The 13,840-nt window shown below is 32.9% G+C and overlaps 1 protein-coding gene across 1 annotated transcript in view; it reads right to left on the bottom strand.

Annotated features, from left to right (window-relative positions):
* Positions 1–2,542: 2,542 nt before the first annotated feature.
* The window catches only part of LOC129002474 (endothelin-converting enzyme 2-like), a 51,501-nt gene continuing 40,203 nt past the window's right edge, over positions 2,543–13,840 (bottom strand). Inside the window, exons 10-16 of the mRNA XM_054430308.1 lie at positions 13,321–13,419; positions 12,743–12,930; positions 9,683–9,799; positions 8,563–8,827; positions 6,655–6,750; positions 5,971–6,047; positions 2,543–5,452 (exon numbers count right to left, since the gene is read on the bottom strand). Coding sequence (XP_054286283.1) covers positions 5,350–5,452; positions 5,971–6,047; positions 6,655–6,750; positions 8,563–8,827; positions 9,683–9,799; positions 12,743–12,930; positions 13,321–13,419 — 945 coding nt within the window. The 3' untranslated portion in view covers positions 2,543–5,349. The remainder of the gene's footprint in view (positions 5,453–5,970; positions 6,048–6,654; positions 6,751–8,562; positions 8,828–9,682; positions 9,800–12,742; positions 12,931–13,320; positions 13,420–13,840) is intronic.

Genomic DNA, 13,840 nt, shown 5'->3' with positions numbered 1-13,840 from the left:
TGAATTTGTTCGACTTGCGTACTTTGCTTTTTTCCATGCTCATATTCTGTATGGCACTCTAGGCTCTGGGGTCACTCCCCTGGAGTGCAAAAAGTCCTCAAACTACAGAAGAAAGCTGTCAGGGTCTTGTGTGGAGTCCATCAGCTTGAGCATTGTAAAGCTCTGTTTGTTCAGCATGGTATAATGCCTGTACACAATGTATTTATTTACCAATGCCTGTTAGAGATTAAGAACAATGAATCAGCTTTTCCATTGGTTAGTAATGTTCATCATTATAGCACTAGGAACAATGAAAATATTTTTAGAGATAGAGTTAGACTAGATTTAACTCTCAACTGCTTTCCTGTTGCAGGAATAAGGTTCTACAATGCCTTACCCATAACTGTAAGACAACTCTTACCGAACAAGTTTGCGACCACACTAAAAGCTTGGATGCTTGCCAATCCATTCTATTCCATAAAAGAGTTTTGGAATGCACAGCTTGTTACTATTGGGTTGAACCCACAGTAGTCCAGTAGAGGTATTACAAAAATGTAAATTTATTTATTTTTCTCTGCCTTGCATGGCTTGCAGCATGTAGTTTTCATTTTATTTTTATTTTTAGTTGCATGCATTGCTTTGCATGTTTTGTATTGATTGAGATCCTGCATGTTTTTTTTCAGCTTTTAATTTAATTTTGTTAGTTAAGAATGCTAGAAGAAGCTTGGCATGTTATTTATTATTTATTGTATTGTTGACGTAGCCTATTGTCCTGTATGCACTGAATGGCCTAATAAATCATTTGACATATTTATGACAACAGCTAAGTTAGCGTAGCGAACGAGCTAACCTGAAGGCAAGTGAGCGCAGCGAACGAGCTCCAACCTAAAGGTGAGTGAGCGTAGCAAACGAACTTCAACCAGGACGTGATTGAGCCATGCGAACGAGATCATCTTGAAAATTAAGAAGTTAAACGGGGCAAAGCCCGCGGGTTACAGCTAGTCTGTCTAAATCTATTTCAAAGATTACACATTGTATAATCTTTGCTTGAAAATCTAATGGAGTCTGTCTGTATGTTTATTACTAATTGGCGCATAAACTACTGAACTGGCAACCGACTGGGCTAAAATTTTACAAAAATATAGCTACTATACCAAGGATGGTAAATAATAGCATAGCATAGATAAAACATAGAGGAGTATGTTTTATCTATGGTAATAGGACTATTCACATTCGATTTGTGACCTTGGGTAGCCCCTTTGCCTTTTGCCCCTTTGGCTTTAAGAGGTGGCTCACGAGTCACGGTTTAGAAGAACGAGGTTATCCGCTTTCGGGCGCAGACAGATAAACTTCACCCAATTAGAGAAAACCCCTGGGCAAAAATATAAAATTGTCGGATTCACGAGTCATGGTCTAGCGCAATCGGGCGAAAATAACAATGGTTTTGGACTTGAACTAACTTAAACCTGCTGGGGGGGGGGGGGGGGGGGGGGTTAAGTTGACATCATGTCGGGATTATCTTATTTGCTCGTTATTTATTGTTTTTTTGTTAGCAATTGATATATTTTCTATTCTTTCTTTTCCACAAAATCAGATTTTAAATAGATAAAGATAATGAGGTTATGTAACATATGACATAATTGTGGAGGCATCTATATCAACCGTAGTTGATCCGTTGATCCGCCGCCCGGTTGAGGTTTTTAATAATATACAATACATATAACAAACTCGACGTACTGAAAAAAACTGGACCTCGCTGCTAATATAAGAAGTATACTATAGACATTGACAAATGACAATGAAGTACATAATTTAGAATGACACATAATAAGCTACTTTGCCATTCAAGGAATCCTTTGTTTTCCATTTTGAAAATTCAATTGGGTAAGTGTTGTGTTCCATCTATGTTCCTAATAGTTAATTAAGATACTGATACTAGAGGGCACATGCTGCTCCGCAATGTTGAAATAAATATCATATCCGAGAAATAATCAAAATTATGATTTTTGATTGAGTAATACAGTGTCTTGAACTTGACTCATTCAAACTATCAATAGCTCAAATGAAAGCCTATAATTTGCTGATTATTTGAGTCTAAAATATATATTTAAAAACAATCAATACTGAAGCTATTGATTTTTAATCATAGAAAAACCTTTAAAAAATGATTTTTATGTTGGTCGTTCACTTTGCGTTTGCTTGAAACTTGTTCAATTTTAATAACTAATAGCTTAAATGAAAGTCGGTATTTCACTGAAGGTTCTTAGACCAAAATATATGGGATTATATAATTATAACTGGTGAAATACATCTTAATCCAAAGTAAGAGTTCAAAAATAAAACAAATATATGTTTTTTGGCCAAGTAATACAGTAGATAAATATATGCCGATGCTTGATGTGAAATCTGTGCTTGCATACCTTCAATTTGAGACCTCAATCATGAAAATAAAAAATGGGTAGAAAAGCCAAACTCTGAAAAGAAAACCAACTTTTTTTAAACATATAAGATATGAAAAGGATAAATAAAGCTGGGTAACAAATACTCTTCAAATAGTTTGTTTACAAAATGATTTAATTGAAAAAATTGTTTCTCACTACCTTCTATAAATACTGAGAAATTAAAACTAAATAGTAAAAAGATCTATTTACTGACTTATGATGTGCTTGATCTAAAAATTGTGTTTAACTCTGACAATATTTGCTACGGTACACTAAACTAAAGATAAAACATTTTTTACACAAATTAATATAACTGTCAACTTACAATTGAGTGTTACCGGTATTTTAGAAGATAAAACACATTTGAACAAATTCAAGCTATACTCTGTTTGATGGAACCTGTACGGTGGGTCAGGAGACAGCTTCCATCATACAGACAGACTATAAGATAGTTGGTGAAAAAATAGTTATGATAATTGGAGATGGGCTAATATTACATAATGGTTTTATTCAGATTCTCAAATGTGGACTTCCTTTCCAAATAAAATAAAGATACAGACACACACAAAGCGGTTTGAAATGAACTAGGAAGATTTATTAAATCACCGAACAGTTATGAAACACAGAATATGTCATTTGTTCATTAAGTAGACACTATAATAGTCATCTATTAGTCCATACTTTAATTTAATTTTTAATAGGGATGTTTGAAACCAAAATCTTCAAGAAACTTGTTATCATTCCTTTTTTTTAACATGATTTAAATAATTTTGTTAATTAAGTCTCAACTTTACACAGTGTTATCGCAATCACCAAAGACGAGTAAGATAAATGAAATCAAAAATCATCCAGCGGTAGATGAACATGGTGTAGCTGAGGTCGTTAGGGAGATTCTAAAATCAGTTTTAAATCAAGTCACAAAAATTCCTGGATACTATAAAGGTGTTGAGGAATTAAGAATCAGAATCAGCCCATCCCTAACAATACAGTAACACTATACTAAATTTGTCTGACATATAAGAAATTCTAAGTACAATGACATAAACTTACAAACTAACTATCTCTGTAATATAGACAAGGAACAATAAAAAACCTTTTCTTAAAAACTAAGATCCGAGAGATAATCTTATTCTTTAATCCTTATATACTATACAATAATGCAGACTTGAGTAAAATATATATACAAACAGTCGTACAAGTAAATGGAACAGTGACTAAAAATCTAGAAACAAAACATTTCTAAAATAGGTATAATAAATAAATAAAGTTTTTTACATAAAATTTCTCTTTAAAATTTGTAATGAAATACACAAAATTAATATATATACAAATATTCTAAAATTTTACAATTTTGAACACATATCACAAAACGTGAAGGCAATCTCAAATTTGTATTTACAAAATAAAAATAAAAATTTGTACAAACAATATGATAATCAGTACATATAATCGAGAAAACTTAGAAATATAGCTTATAGATTAAAACCAGTGTTCAAAATTTTTATTCAAAACAATTTAAGTTTAGGAGAAGGAGTAGGCCTATTCAATGTTACAGTTAGTAATGATAACAATTCCTAATTATATAACACAGTATCCTTTCCTTATAAAAACCAGTACAAAAGACAAATGCGTCCCTTAATACAATAAAATCACAATAGTCTGAATTGTGTAGACTTTTTGTACACAGAGTTAAGTATTAAAACCATAATATATTGCTAGAGATGAAAATAGTTTTAAATTGTTCACAGTAACAATCATGAATTTAAAATATTTATAATTTTGAGGTATACATAATTAACTACTATTTACTTACAGTTTAGAATGTCGTATAACATTTATTACCGAATATAGGACAAGGTAAAAGAGGAATCCAATTATTTTGATGTTAGCTTAAAGCACACACATTTACATCCTGTTAATCAATGGAACATACAAATAAAGATGTGTTTTGTTTAAATACAGTAAACAAATAAACCATTTTTATAGGTACTTTAATTTGTTATTTCAGATCAAATATTTTTTGCCATGGAATAAACCATAATTCTTGTCAGTTGGGCAGTAACTGAATTTATCCAAAAACTGATTGATTAGTTAAGGTTTTAAAAAAATTACAGTAAAACTAACCAAGATTAACATAAATGTACAATTAATTAATTGATAATTGACTGGAACTAGAAAAAAAACTTAACCGAAAAATATTTCAAAACCCAATTTTTACTTTTTCCAGTTGATGCTAAGTTTAAGACAAGACTGTTGAAATATTTTACTAGATTGCTGAAAAAACCCTATAGGCTACAATATAGTTGTAAATTTTGTAACTGCTAAGGTGGGCAATGTCCAATGGATTCAATATGAATACTGAGAGATATAAACATCTTTAGGTGTATTCTCTTTGTGATGAGATCTACTGATTATTCCATATTATAGAATAGATTATCAGATTTTTAAATAGATTTAGAAAAAAACTATTTTTAGTCTAATTATGAATTTTTTTTCTACACTAACAAACACAAAATACAATACTTACTTACCGAAAAGGAATTGTAATTTTTAAAGTGATAAAGTAACCATAATTGATCATAAATTTAATTGATCTTACTTAATATATATTTAGTTTAAGTATTTATGAAATCAAATTTCATAATTTATCTGTTGAGATTCAATTATACATCAACTCATGATCCATGTTCAGGAACATCAGAAAGGTTTAAGGGTGGCATTAATACATTTATCTTCTATCAAAAATGAGATTAGGTAAATGGGATGAAAATCAATTATAGAATGGAATGGTTAATTAACTAAGCTTAGATTTCAACTGATATCCACTCTAGTTACGGGAGAATCACCCAAAAGCTTTCCATTTCCTATACAGCCTTGAACATGTTTCATAGTTTGTTTTCTTCCTCTTCTTGCTGGCGTTTAACAAAACCTAGATGACGTCTTCACAAGGGATCTCAGAGTAGAGTACGTTAGCAGCCGTACAAGAGAACAACTTAGCAAAGTCCTTTACTTGGGACAAAACCACGGACAACCTAAAAAAGTTTGACCAGTTAGTGAAAAAACAACTTGTTCAACATACCAAGGCAGCAACACAGTTATTGATGTGAAATCAGAAGATGTTCAAGATTTCACTGTGATATGGGGGGAGATCGTGTGCAATATTGCATTGCCCAATTTTAGGGTTACGATTTTCAACGCAACCCAATTTTGACCGAACTCGTCTCACTCCAAAATTAAAGTCTGCTAGAAATCTATATTTTAAAGTAACCCATAATCAGGGTTGTCACAAGATTTTCTCAGTTTGTGTGATAGTTTAGTAAAGTAATATTTTGTATTAGCATTAACTCAAACAAACCAATTAAATTGACATTTTCTCTATCGTCACACCATGCATTGACAATTAGCTTCCAAACGATCTCCATTTCTCTTTAATTTTTTTTTAAGATTTTCTACACAATTGAACTATATGTTTACACAATAACTTTACATGTAGATAAAACCATTAGAATGAAATTGAATGACCATATTTATTGAGTAAAAATCCACTCACATTGATTTATCATCCAGAATGTTGTCCACAGTTTCATCAAGATCTTTTTGTTCTGGCGAGGTTACTGAGCACACAGACTGAAACAAAATAAAAGTAAAATAAAACTAATCATTCAAATTCTTAGAACTAATACACCGATCATTAAAAAAAATTGACAAGAATAGGTGAGTCAGTGGCTCAGTCAGTCGGTATTTTCCACTTAAATGTATTGGTTTACCCTTGTAGTATACAACAGGCTACCCTTGCTTTGTTGGATACGCTCCACTTACTGTCTGAGGCCTATAAGGACGAGCAAATGTAAGGTTATGAGAGGCTGCCAACCTTTTTAAAAGAAACATAAATAAATAAAAGAGAATAAGTAGAAAGTTAGAAAGTAGAGTAAACTTTATATCTTTTAGTCACCTCAAGACGAAAAAGTTAAAACTATCATAAGCTAGTAAAAAAATAAATGAATATAACACTTGCTACATTTGTACAAGGTGAACAGCACTAGACGAAAAGGTTGCCGCTTGTTCATATAGCTATGGTCAAAGTGGCACATAGGAATAAATGGCCGCCTGAACCATACAAAGTCCAAAGTAATCTGATATAAAAGAGACAAAGTGTACTCTACTTTTATGACCAGTACATTTAATGCCAGATTAAGATGGTAATTTATAGACTGTTTAGCCAAATTCCACTGACCTGGGCGAAGGTAATGAAGAAGAGATGACCGTCGTCATAACTTTCTAGAGCAGGTTGGTGTGTGTGAGGGAGATGAGCCAGGTGAGCTTGCATAGTCTGCACACAACAAACACAGATAAGCACACACACACACAAGCAACACATCTTCACCACACATTGTGGAAACATTTAGAGCGAAAAAAGGCTTTGTAGTTATTCAAGTTTTGAGTTTGAATTCAGTTGATTTGATTTTGTTTGAGCCACTACAACTTTACTCCAAAGTGTCTAAACCTGTCATATAAAAATCTGAAGTTTTTCGGGGAATTCCAAAGGCCCTGACAAGCTACTTTTCCAGGCGTAGTCTATGTTTAAAATTACGTATATGCTACAGCTGCTAATTTGGTGACATTTACCTTTGTCACAGTAAAAGATAAAATTACTAACACATTATAACAAACATATCACTTTCAATAGTTGCAATACCTACCTTGTTTTGTTAACATTTATTTAGCACATCACAGTCCTCAGTAAAATGAAATTAGCTACAGCAGAACTTCGAAACACCTCTCTTATTGTACTTGGAATCGGAAAAGTACATTGGTGAACACACACAGCTTTTATACTCTATTTTTAAAGTATGCTTAGTCATCTGCTGTGTTTTTCTTTGGTTTTACAATTTTGTTCATTAAAATAAAGTTACAAGTTTGTGTTAATATGTATTGAGTTTTTTCTAAGAACTAAGCTTTCAACAGTTATCAAAATCACATCGTATGCTCGAGCTATAGCGCCCACGGACACTTAGGCCTATAATTTACATATATCTATGGCCTATATATATATGAATGTGAACAAATTGTGTTTCTGGCTTCTGGGGACCTCAAAATGAAAAAGTAAATTGGTCCCCAGCCAAGGTCTTACCATGAAACCAACGATAGTTCGCTAAAACCTGAATCTATGCATTAAAATCAGGAGTCGATTAGCCTGTAGTGAGGATTTAAATTCTAAAACCTTATTGCAAAACTACAAATTGAGACGAATCTTTTGCTTTTGACCCATCAAACGTTGAAATTGGTCCACAAATAAGGGAGGAGTAGTGTTCACAAAAAACGGCTTCACATATTATATATATAAAATAGATCCTGCAAGGTTTGCGTCTGAAAAAATCAGACATTTTATTGAGTTTTTGTTTTATCATGAATTTATCAATGTACTTGTTTTTTTTTGTTTTTTTTTTACATCCCCAATGTTAATAATCTTTTGTAAATTTTTTAAGTTTTAACCAAGGAACAAATAAATTGTCTGAACTTCAAGATATTTTCATGCTGATCTGTTATGTTTTTTATGTGAAAAATCAGCAGACTTTGTAAAATACAAACCCAGCAGGAGTACGGTCTAGGTTTGTGTGTTCACCAATGTACTTTTTCAATTTTAATTGTGGCGATCTTAAGTAGAAGATGTCTTCTGTAGACAAAAGGATGGCACTGATTCGGCCATTATTTATTTTGAAAACTGATTTATTATAATAAACTTAGCCTATTAGACACAGTAACAATAAACTTAAATTTATGATATAAATAATAAGTAATTTAGATTAATAATGTTGTCCATATAAATGATTTTGAATTATTTTACATGATCCTTTTAACACTTTTATTACTATTTAATTTTTTAATTTTGATGGAAGATTTTTTTTTTTTTCTTTCGTCAAAAATTTTGTAATAGCCCCTCTTAAACTAGAAGTTTAATAGAATTCAACGATTACCACAAATAGATGTTTAAGCAATTCCCAATTACTCTGTATAGTTTAATAAGTAATATATATATATATATATATATATATATATATATATATATATATATATATTAGATTTCAAATAATACAAATTGATTTTCTCTTTCAGGTTAACACTGACCATACACACTCCTTACCTTTAGAGCAATGTTGACTCCAGATAGTTTGATGAGAGCGTTGTAAGTGGCCATCTCGGATGCTTGAGACGACGCAAATCCTTCCTTCCCCCACCACTGACGGAGGCATGAGGTTGGGTGGAAAAACGAGCGACCTGATTGGTCGACAGCTGGGTGCATTCTGTCAATCAAGGTTCCGTCGTCTGCATACAGCACGTTCCACGGAGTAATGGCTTCTACCACTGCAGAACTTATCTCCACGCCCAGTCCACCAAACAGTACGGCTCTGCAGTAAGTTCAGTTGTTAAATAAATGAAGAAGACTTAAAGGCCAAACTTTAAACTAAACAATTTATAAGAAAATAAAATGTGTAGGCTACCAAATAAAATAAAGCAATAGATAGTGGATAGTTAAACTGGATGACTGAGTCATTATTTATAATGCTTGCCTTATAATCAGAAGGTTACCAGTTCAATCATGAGAAAAGTCGGTAGGCCATGGCTATTTGATGGTTTGTAACTGGGCCTAGCAGTCATTGCAGATCATTGGGCGTTTAATAAATGATCCTGGCTAAATTAACAACTGGTCTTAGCCACGAACACATCTCACACTCATCACTATCTGGGTTAAAATCTGCCCAGATGAGTTTCAATTCAATCTTAGTTGGCAATATGAGACAGAATCAGAAAAAGAATTTTATATAAAGAAGTTATGTAACTAACTATAAAATAAACATAAAATGGATTTCGAAACTCAAATAGTAAATGAGGGAGCATTTTATGATTTCAATAACTAACCATACAACATCAAATACTTTAGGTTAAGCTGACCAATGCCTCATAAAAGCTTATGTGATCAGATATCAAGTCAGAAAATTGATTAACTTAAAGTTTTTGAGTAGGCTTGATGCTCGATTGAAAATCTGAGGCTCGCAATCGTCAACTGCGATAGTTTATGTCTTTGTTTCCCCTAAAGAAAGACATTTCAAAAAAGATTACTAAGCTGTAGAAAAACATTACATTCAAATTATGGAATTTTTCATAGACTAATAGTATAGTAAACTATAATCCAATTTTTGTTTTAATTGGTGTTTGAAAAACAAGTTTAAATTTATTTTATCAAAGAATTGCAAATTACTCACAACGGGTAGTCAGGATGAAAGTAAGGTTCTCTCAATAGAGCCTGGGGCACAACCACCTTGTTAGCAGCTGCGACGTAGCGGACTTTTAGATCATGGCTGGACGCTGCGTCTACCCACCTTAAGACAAACATAACACCTTATAAACATCTAAATCGTGAACACATTCAACACATCCAAGTGGTAATCTCAATCAGTGGCGGTTCCAAGGGGAGGGGGGGGCTGCAGAGGCTAAAGCCTCAATAGATTTAAATGTACATTTCGTCCTTAAAACACGCAATGTCATAAAACAGACATCGATGTAGTTTTTATTAAACTTAATAAGCAATGGCAGGAGTAGTATTAAGTTCCACATAAATAAACTTTGTGGACAATAGCACAAGGAATAAAACAATATTACGGCTATGGGAAGTTGTACGCATCATCCAATTTTTACAGCAGTCAGCTGTTGAAATGATAGGGCAAAGGCGAGCGACGAGTGCACGAGCGAGGACTGAGAAACTGATTTCCTAAATAGTTAGTTGTCAAATTGTCTGCTAGCCACTAACTTTACACAGGCATCAATCAGCAATCAGCGGTAGCACCAGTAGCCTATTACCATTGACTAAATAAACACTAGTGTTAAAGTTTTTAGAGTCAATTCTATTACTGAATTCGACATATTGTGACAGATCTATGAAACGGAGAAAAATGTAAGGTTAAAAACGTGTCTACTTGCTTGCATGACATATAACAGTTGAAATGGAAGGTTTTAGGACAATTGAGCACAGTTCTAGCCGTTAGAAATGGCTTTTAAAGTCACCAAAAGGCTTTTAGGAGATATGCTTTCGTAGTCTACAGTAGGCCTATGTTTTGAAATTCATGAATGCAAGTTCGCCATAGTTTGATTTTGTAAATGTCTACTTGCTCATGACAAAGACAAATATCAGGTGAAATGGGAGGTTTTTGGACAGTTGGATACAGTGATATAGAGATTAATAATAGCTTTAGAAAGTCAGTAAACAGCTTTTATGAGGATACGGCCGTAGCCTATAATATGTTTTGAGATTTATGCAATTGTCATAGTTAGTTTAAAAAATGTCTACTAATTCACGACAAATAAATGGGGAAATGAGAGGTTTAGCACACAGTTCTAGACGTTAAAACTGACTGTAGAAAGTCACCCAACGGCTTTTAGGAGGATACATTGTGTTTTGAAATTCATTAATGCAATCGTCATAGTTTAATTTTTAAAATGTCTATTTGTTTATGACAAACAACAGGTGAAATGGGAGTTTATAGAAAATTGGGCACGGTTTTGTGTCTTAAATGGCTTAAGAAAGTCACCAAACGGCTTTGAAAATTCCAAATAAGCCCCCCGGTAGCCCCCCCCCCCTTGACAAAGTCCTGGAACCGCCACTGATCTCAATTTGATTAAATGGTTAAAACCCAAAGTGGTTGGGGGCCTTTTTTATTCTTGAACTTTTCCTTTCACATAGGAATCAAGCGCAAGGCCAGTATGTATAGGGCATTAAGCTGATCAGCGAGTGAGCAGTTACAGTAAAAGAATGAGCTGCACTGATAAAACTTAGTGGAGGTACTGGGACACAAACCAAAGCCATTGCCACCTTCTTTCATAATCTGTCATCTTACTGACTGATCTGTCAAGTCACCCATCTATAATATTGCATAAAATATTAATATTACATAATGAGAGAAACATAACTATTTGAAGGAGAATACAGCACGAGTGTAGCCAATGTTCTAAAAGATAATATTTAGCAGTATTAAACCACTGTTGTCAAAAAATATCAAACCAACACTGCTTCTGTATTTGTTTTACTTTTTTTGGTGGTATACTATCAAAATGGTATATGCAGGGAGAATTAAAGGAATGGTGAGGTAGAGAAGGAAGATATACTGTAGTTACCGCTAGATTTTAGTTCAGGTTTCACAAATTCTCAAAATAATGCATTGTACACTCACTCGCCACACAAATAAAACCCAAACTGCTCACGATTACTGAGATTTCAGACATACATTTAAAACAACTGACTTTTAAAGCAGAATACAATCAGGGGAAAGCAACATCATACAAATCAAAATTATTGACCAATCATAGAATAGAAAAGTTATTTTTGATAGGAATGTGAATGTAGATGTGCACAGAAAAAAAAACTATCTTGAGGACATTAAAACAGTAAAATGTTATCCTTTTGATTATTTTAGTATTTTTACAAAAAACTATGATTAAACTACAAATTCCATAAGATACAAAAGAAAGTAAAATAATTTGCTACATCCAAACCCAAAATATTTAAATGCTAGCAGACGTTTAATGTTAGAAACTTACCATTACTTGTCTGGTTATGTCAGCAGAAAAGGAAAAAAAAAATTAGTTCAAATATAATTTTGACTCATAGTCGACAGTCAATGTATAAGAAAAAAATGGTGACAGTATTTTTGATACTTGTTAACAAACTAGCTATAACTTATGAACTTAACTGTATGTAACAGATTTGTATTCAAAATATTATCTCGTTATTAATAGCAATGTAATTAAAGAAACACAGGTATCAATGTTAAAAAAAATAATTGTACACTGATTTAAATCGATAATTCAATTTTTCTTAGGATTTTCTATTTTTCTTTAGGACAAAGTCTAAACAATCCAAACCCTAATTTAGTAAGTCTCAACTTTCAAACCCAGGAACAAAATAGAGAATTGTACAGTAATTTCTTTAAATGTCAGGAGTCTATACAGTACAAAATAGTATTATTTTTTAACAACTTCCAGGTAGTCGGACTGGAAGACTAGGTAATCCCAACTCAAACATTTTGTGGTTGAAAATACTGCAGTGAGATTTACTAATTTTTGAGTGTTTGGGAATTTGGATACTTCTAATATCAGATTGAAATCGTTCCCATTCTAAGACTGATATCTTTACAAAATTCTTTATAATAATTCTAACATGTCGGTAAAACAGTAAAATTTTGAAATAATGCAAATATGACAAAAAAATTACATTATGCCATCAGCACAATCAATGAACATTAAAGTATTTGTTTGAAGGCTTAATCTACCTGTATATGCCATCAAACTTGCTCAATCTGAGTTGCTGCTGCTTCTGAAGATAAGCTATCCCATATTTGACGTTCTGGAAGAAATCCCTATTGATGACAAACAACTGTCGGTAAACTTCTTCCAAGTTTGTGTCGGACAAAAATGTACCTCCGGTCGGCAATCCTACTTCCACCACCATTGACATCAGCTGTGAAAACATCGATGTGCTAGATTAGGAGTTCCCTTAACTGTATTGTTTGAAAATATTGGACATTAGACATTCTACTATGGATGGATGCAGATATGTAATTCCTATGTTGCATTTGTTGACAATTTTATAATGGAAATGTATATTCTTGAATAATTGAACCACTGTGTAATGATGTAACTTTTAACTAATTTTAACTAAAAGGATAACTTATTGTGAGTGAAAAATTTATTTTATGTGACATCAAATGACAGGACCAAAAACTAAAGGAGGAAATAGAATGTTGACAGCACACATTGTGAGTCGCTCATTCAGCAATGTTCTATTTGACTACATCTGGTTCAGACAGACAGAATGTCTACTTCAGTATAATCAAACTGTATATATCACCTTGCTGTTCATATGTTCCTGTAGTTCCTGAGGCAGCCAGCCTGCGTTACGTACAGACCTCTTCACCTCTCTCATCACGTCTCGGAAAATTTCCTCCACCTGATTCACACAACAAGTTGTCACAGATTAATACATTTTATCAATGACAACTAATACATACAATATTTTCGTTCAAAAAATGTTAGAAAACAGCCCAGACCCTTTTTTTGTGGGTTACACTTTTGGAGAATTTATGTTTTTCTTTTAGGGAATGGTATAAACCCTGGTTTTGTTGACAGCATCGGCCTTTTGTAGTATTATTAATTGACAGCCCAAAGACAAATGGAGCTGGAGCCCTAGCTGGAAACCGAGCTTGATCAAGGCTCTTTGCTCCGACTAGGAGCAACAGAATTTAATTTGAGTTAAACAAAATCAGCTACTGAGTTTAAGGCAAATGGCTAACAAATCAGCACAAATAGTCTACTAGGCAATTTAACCCTCCAAGTGTCCATAGTTTAGGCCTTAATGTCCACCTATTTTT

The sequence above is a fragment of the Macrosteles quadrilineatus genome, unplaced genomic scaffold (genome assembly GCF_028750875.1).
Source record: "Macrosteles quadrilineatus isolate MER2022 unplaced genomic scaffold, UCM_ALF_1.0 Scaffold_9__3_contigs__length_116548681, whole genome shotgun sequence".
Lineage (NCBI taxonomy): Eukaryota > Metazoa > Arthropoda > Insecta > Hemiptera > Cicadellidae > Macrosteles > Macrosteles quadrilineatus.
This window is presented reverse-complemented; position numbering and strand designations above follow the sequence as displayed.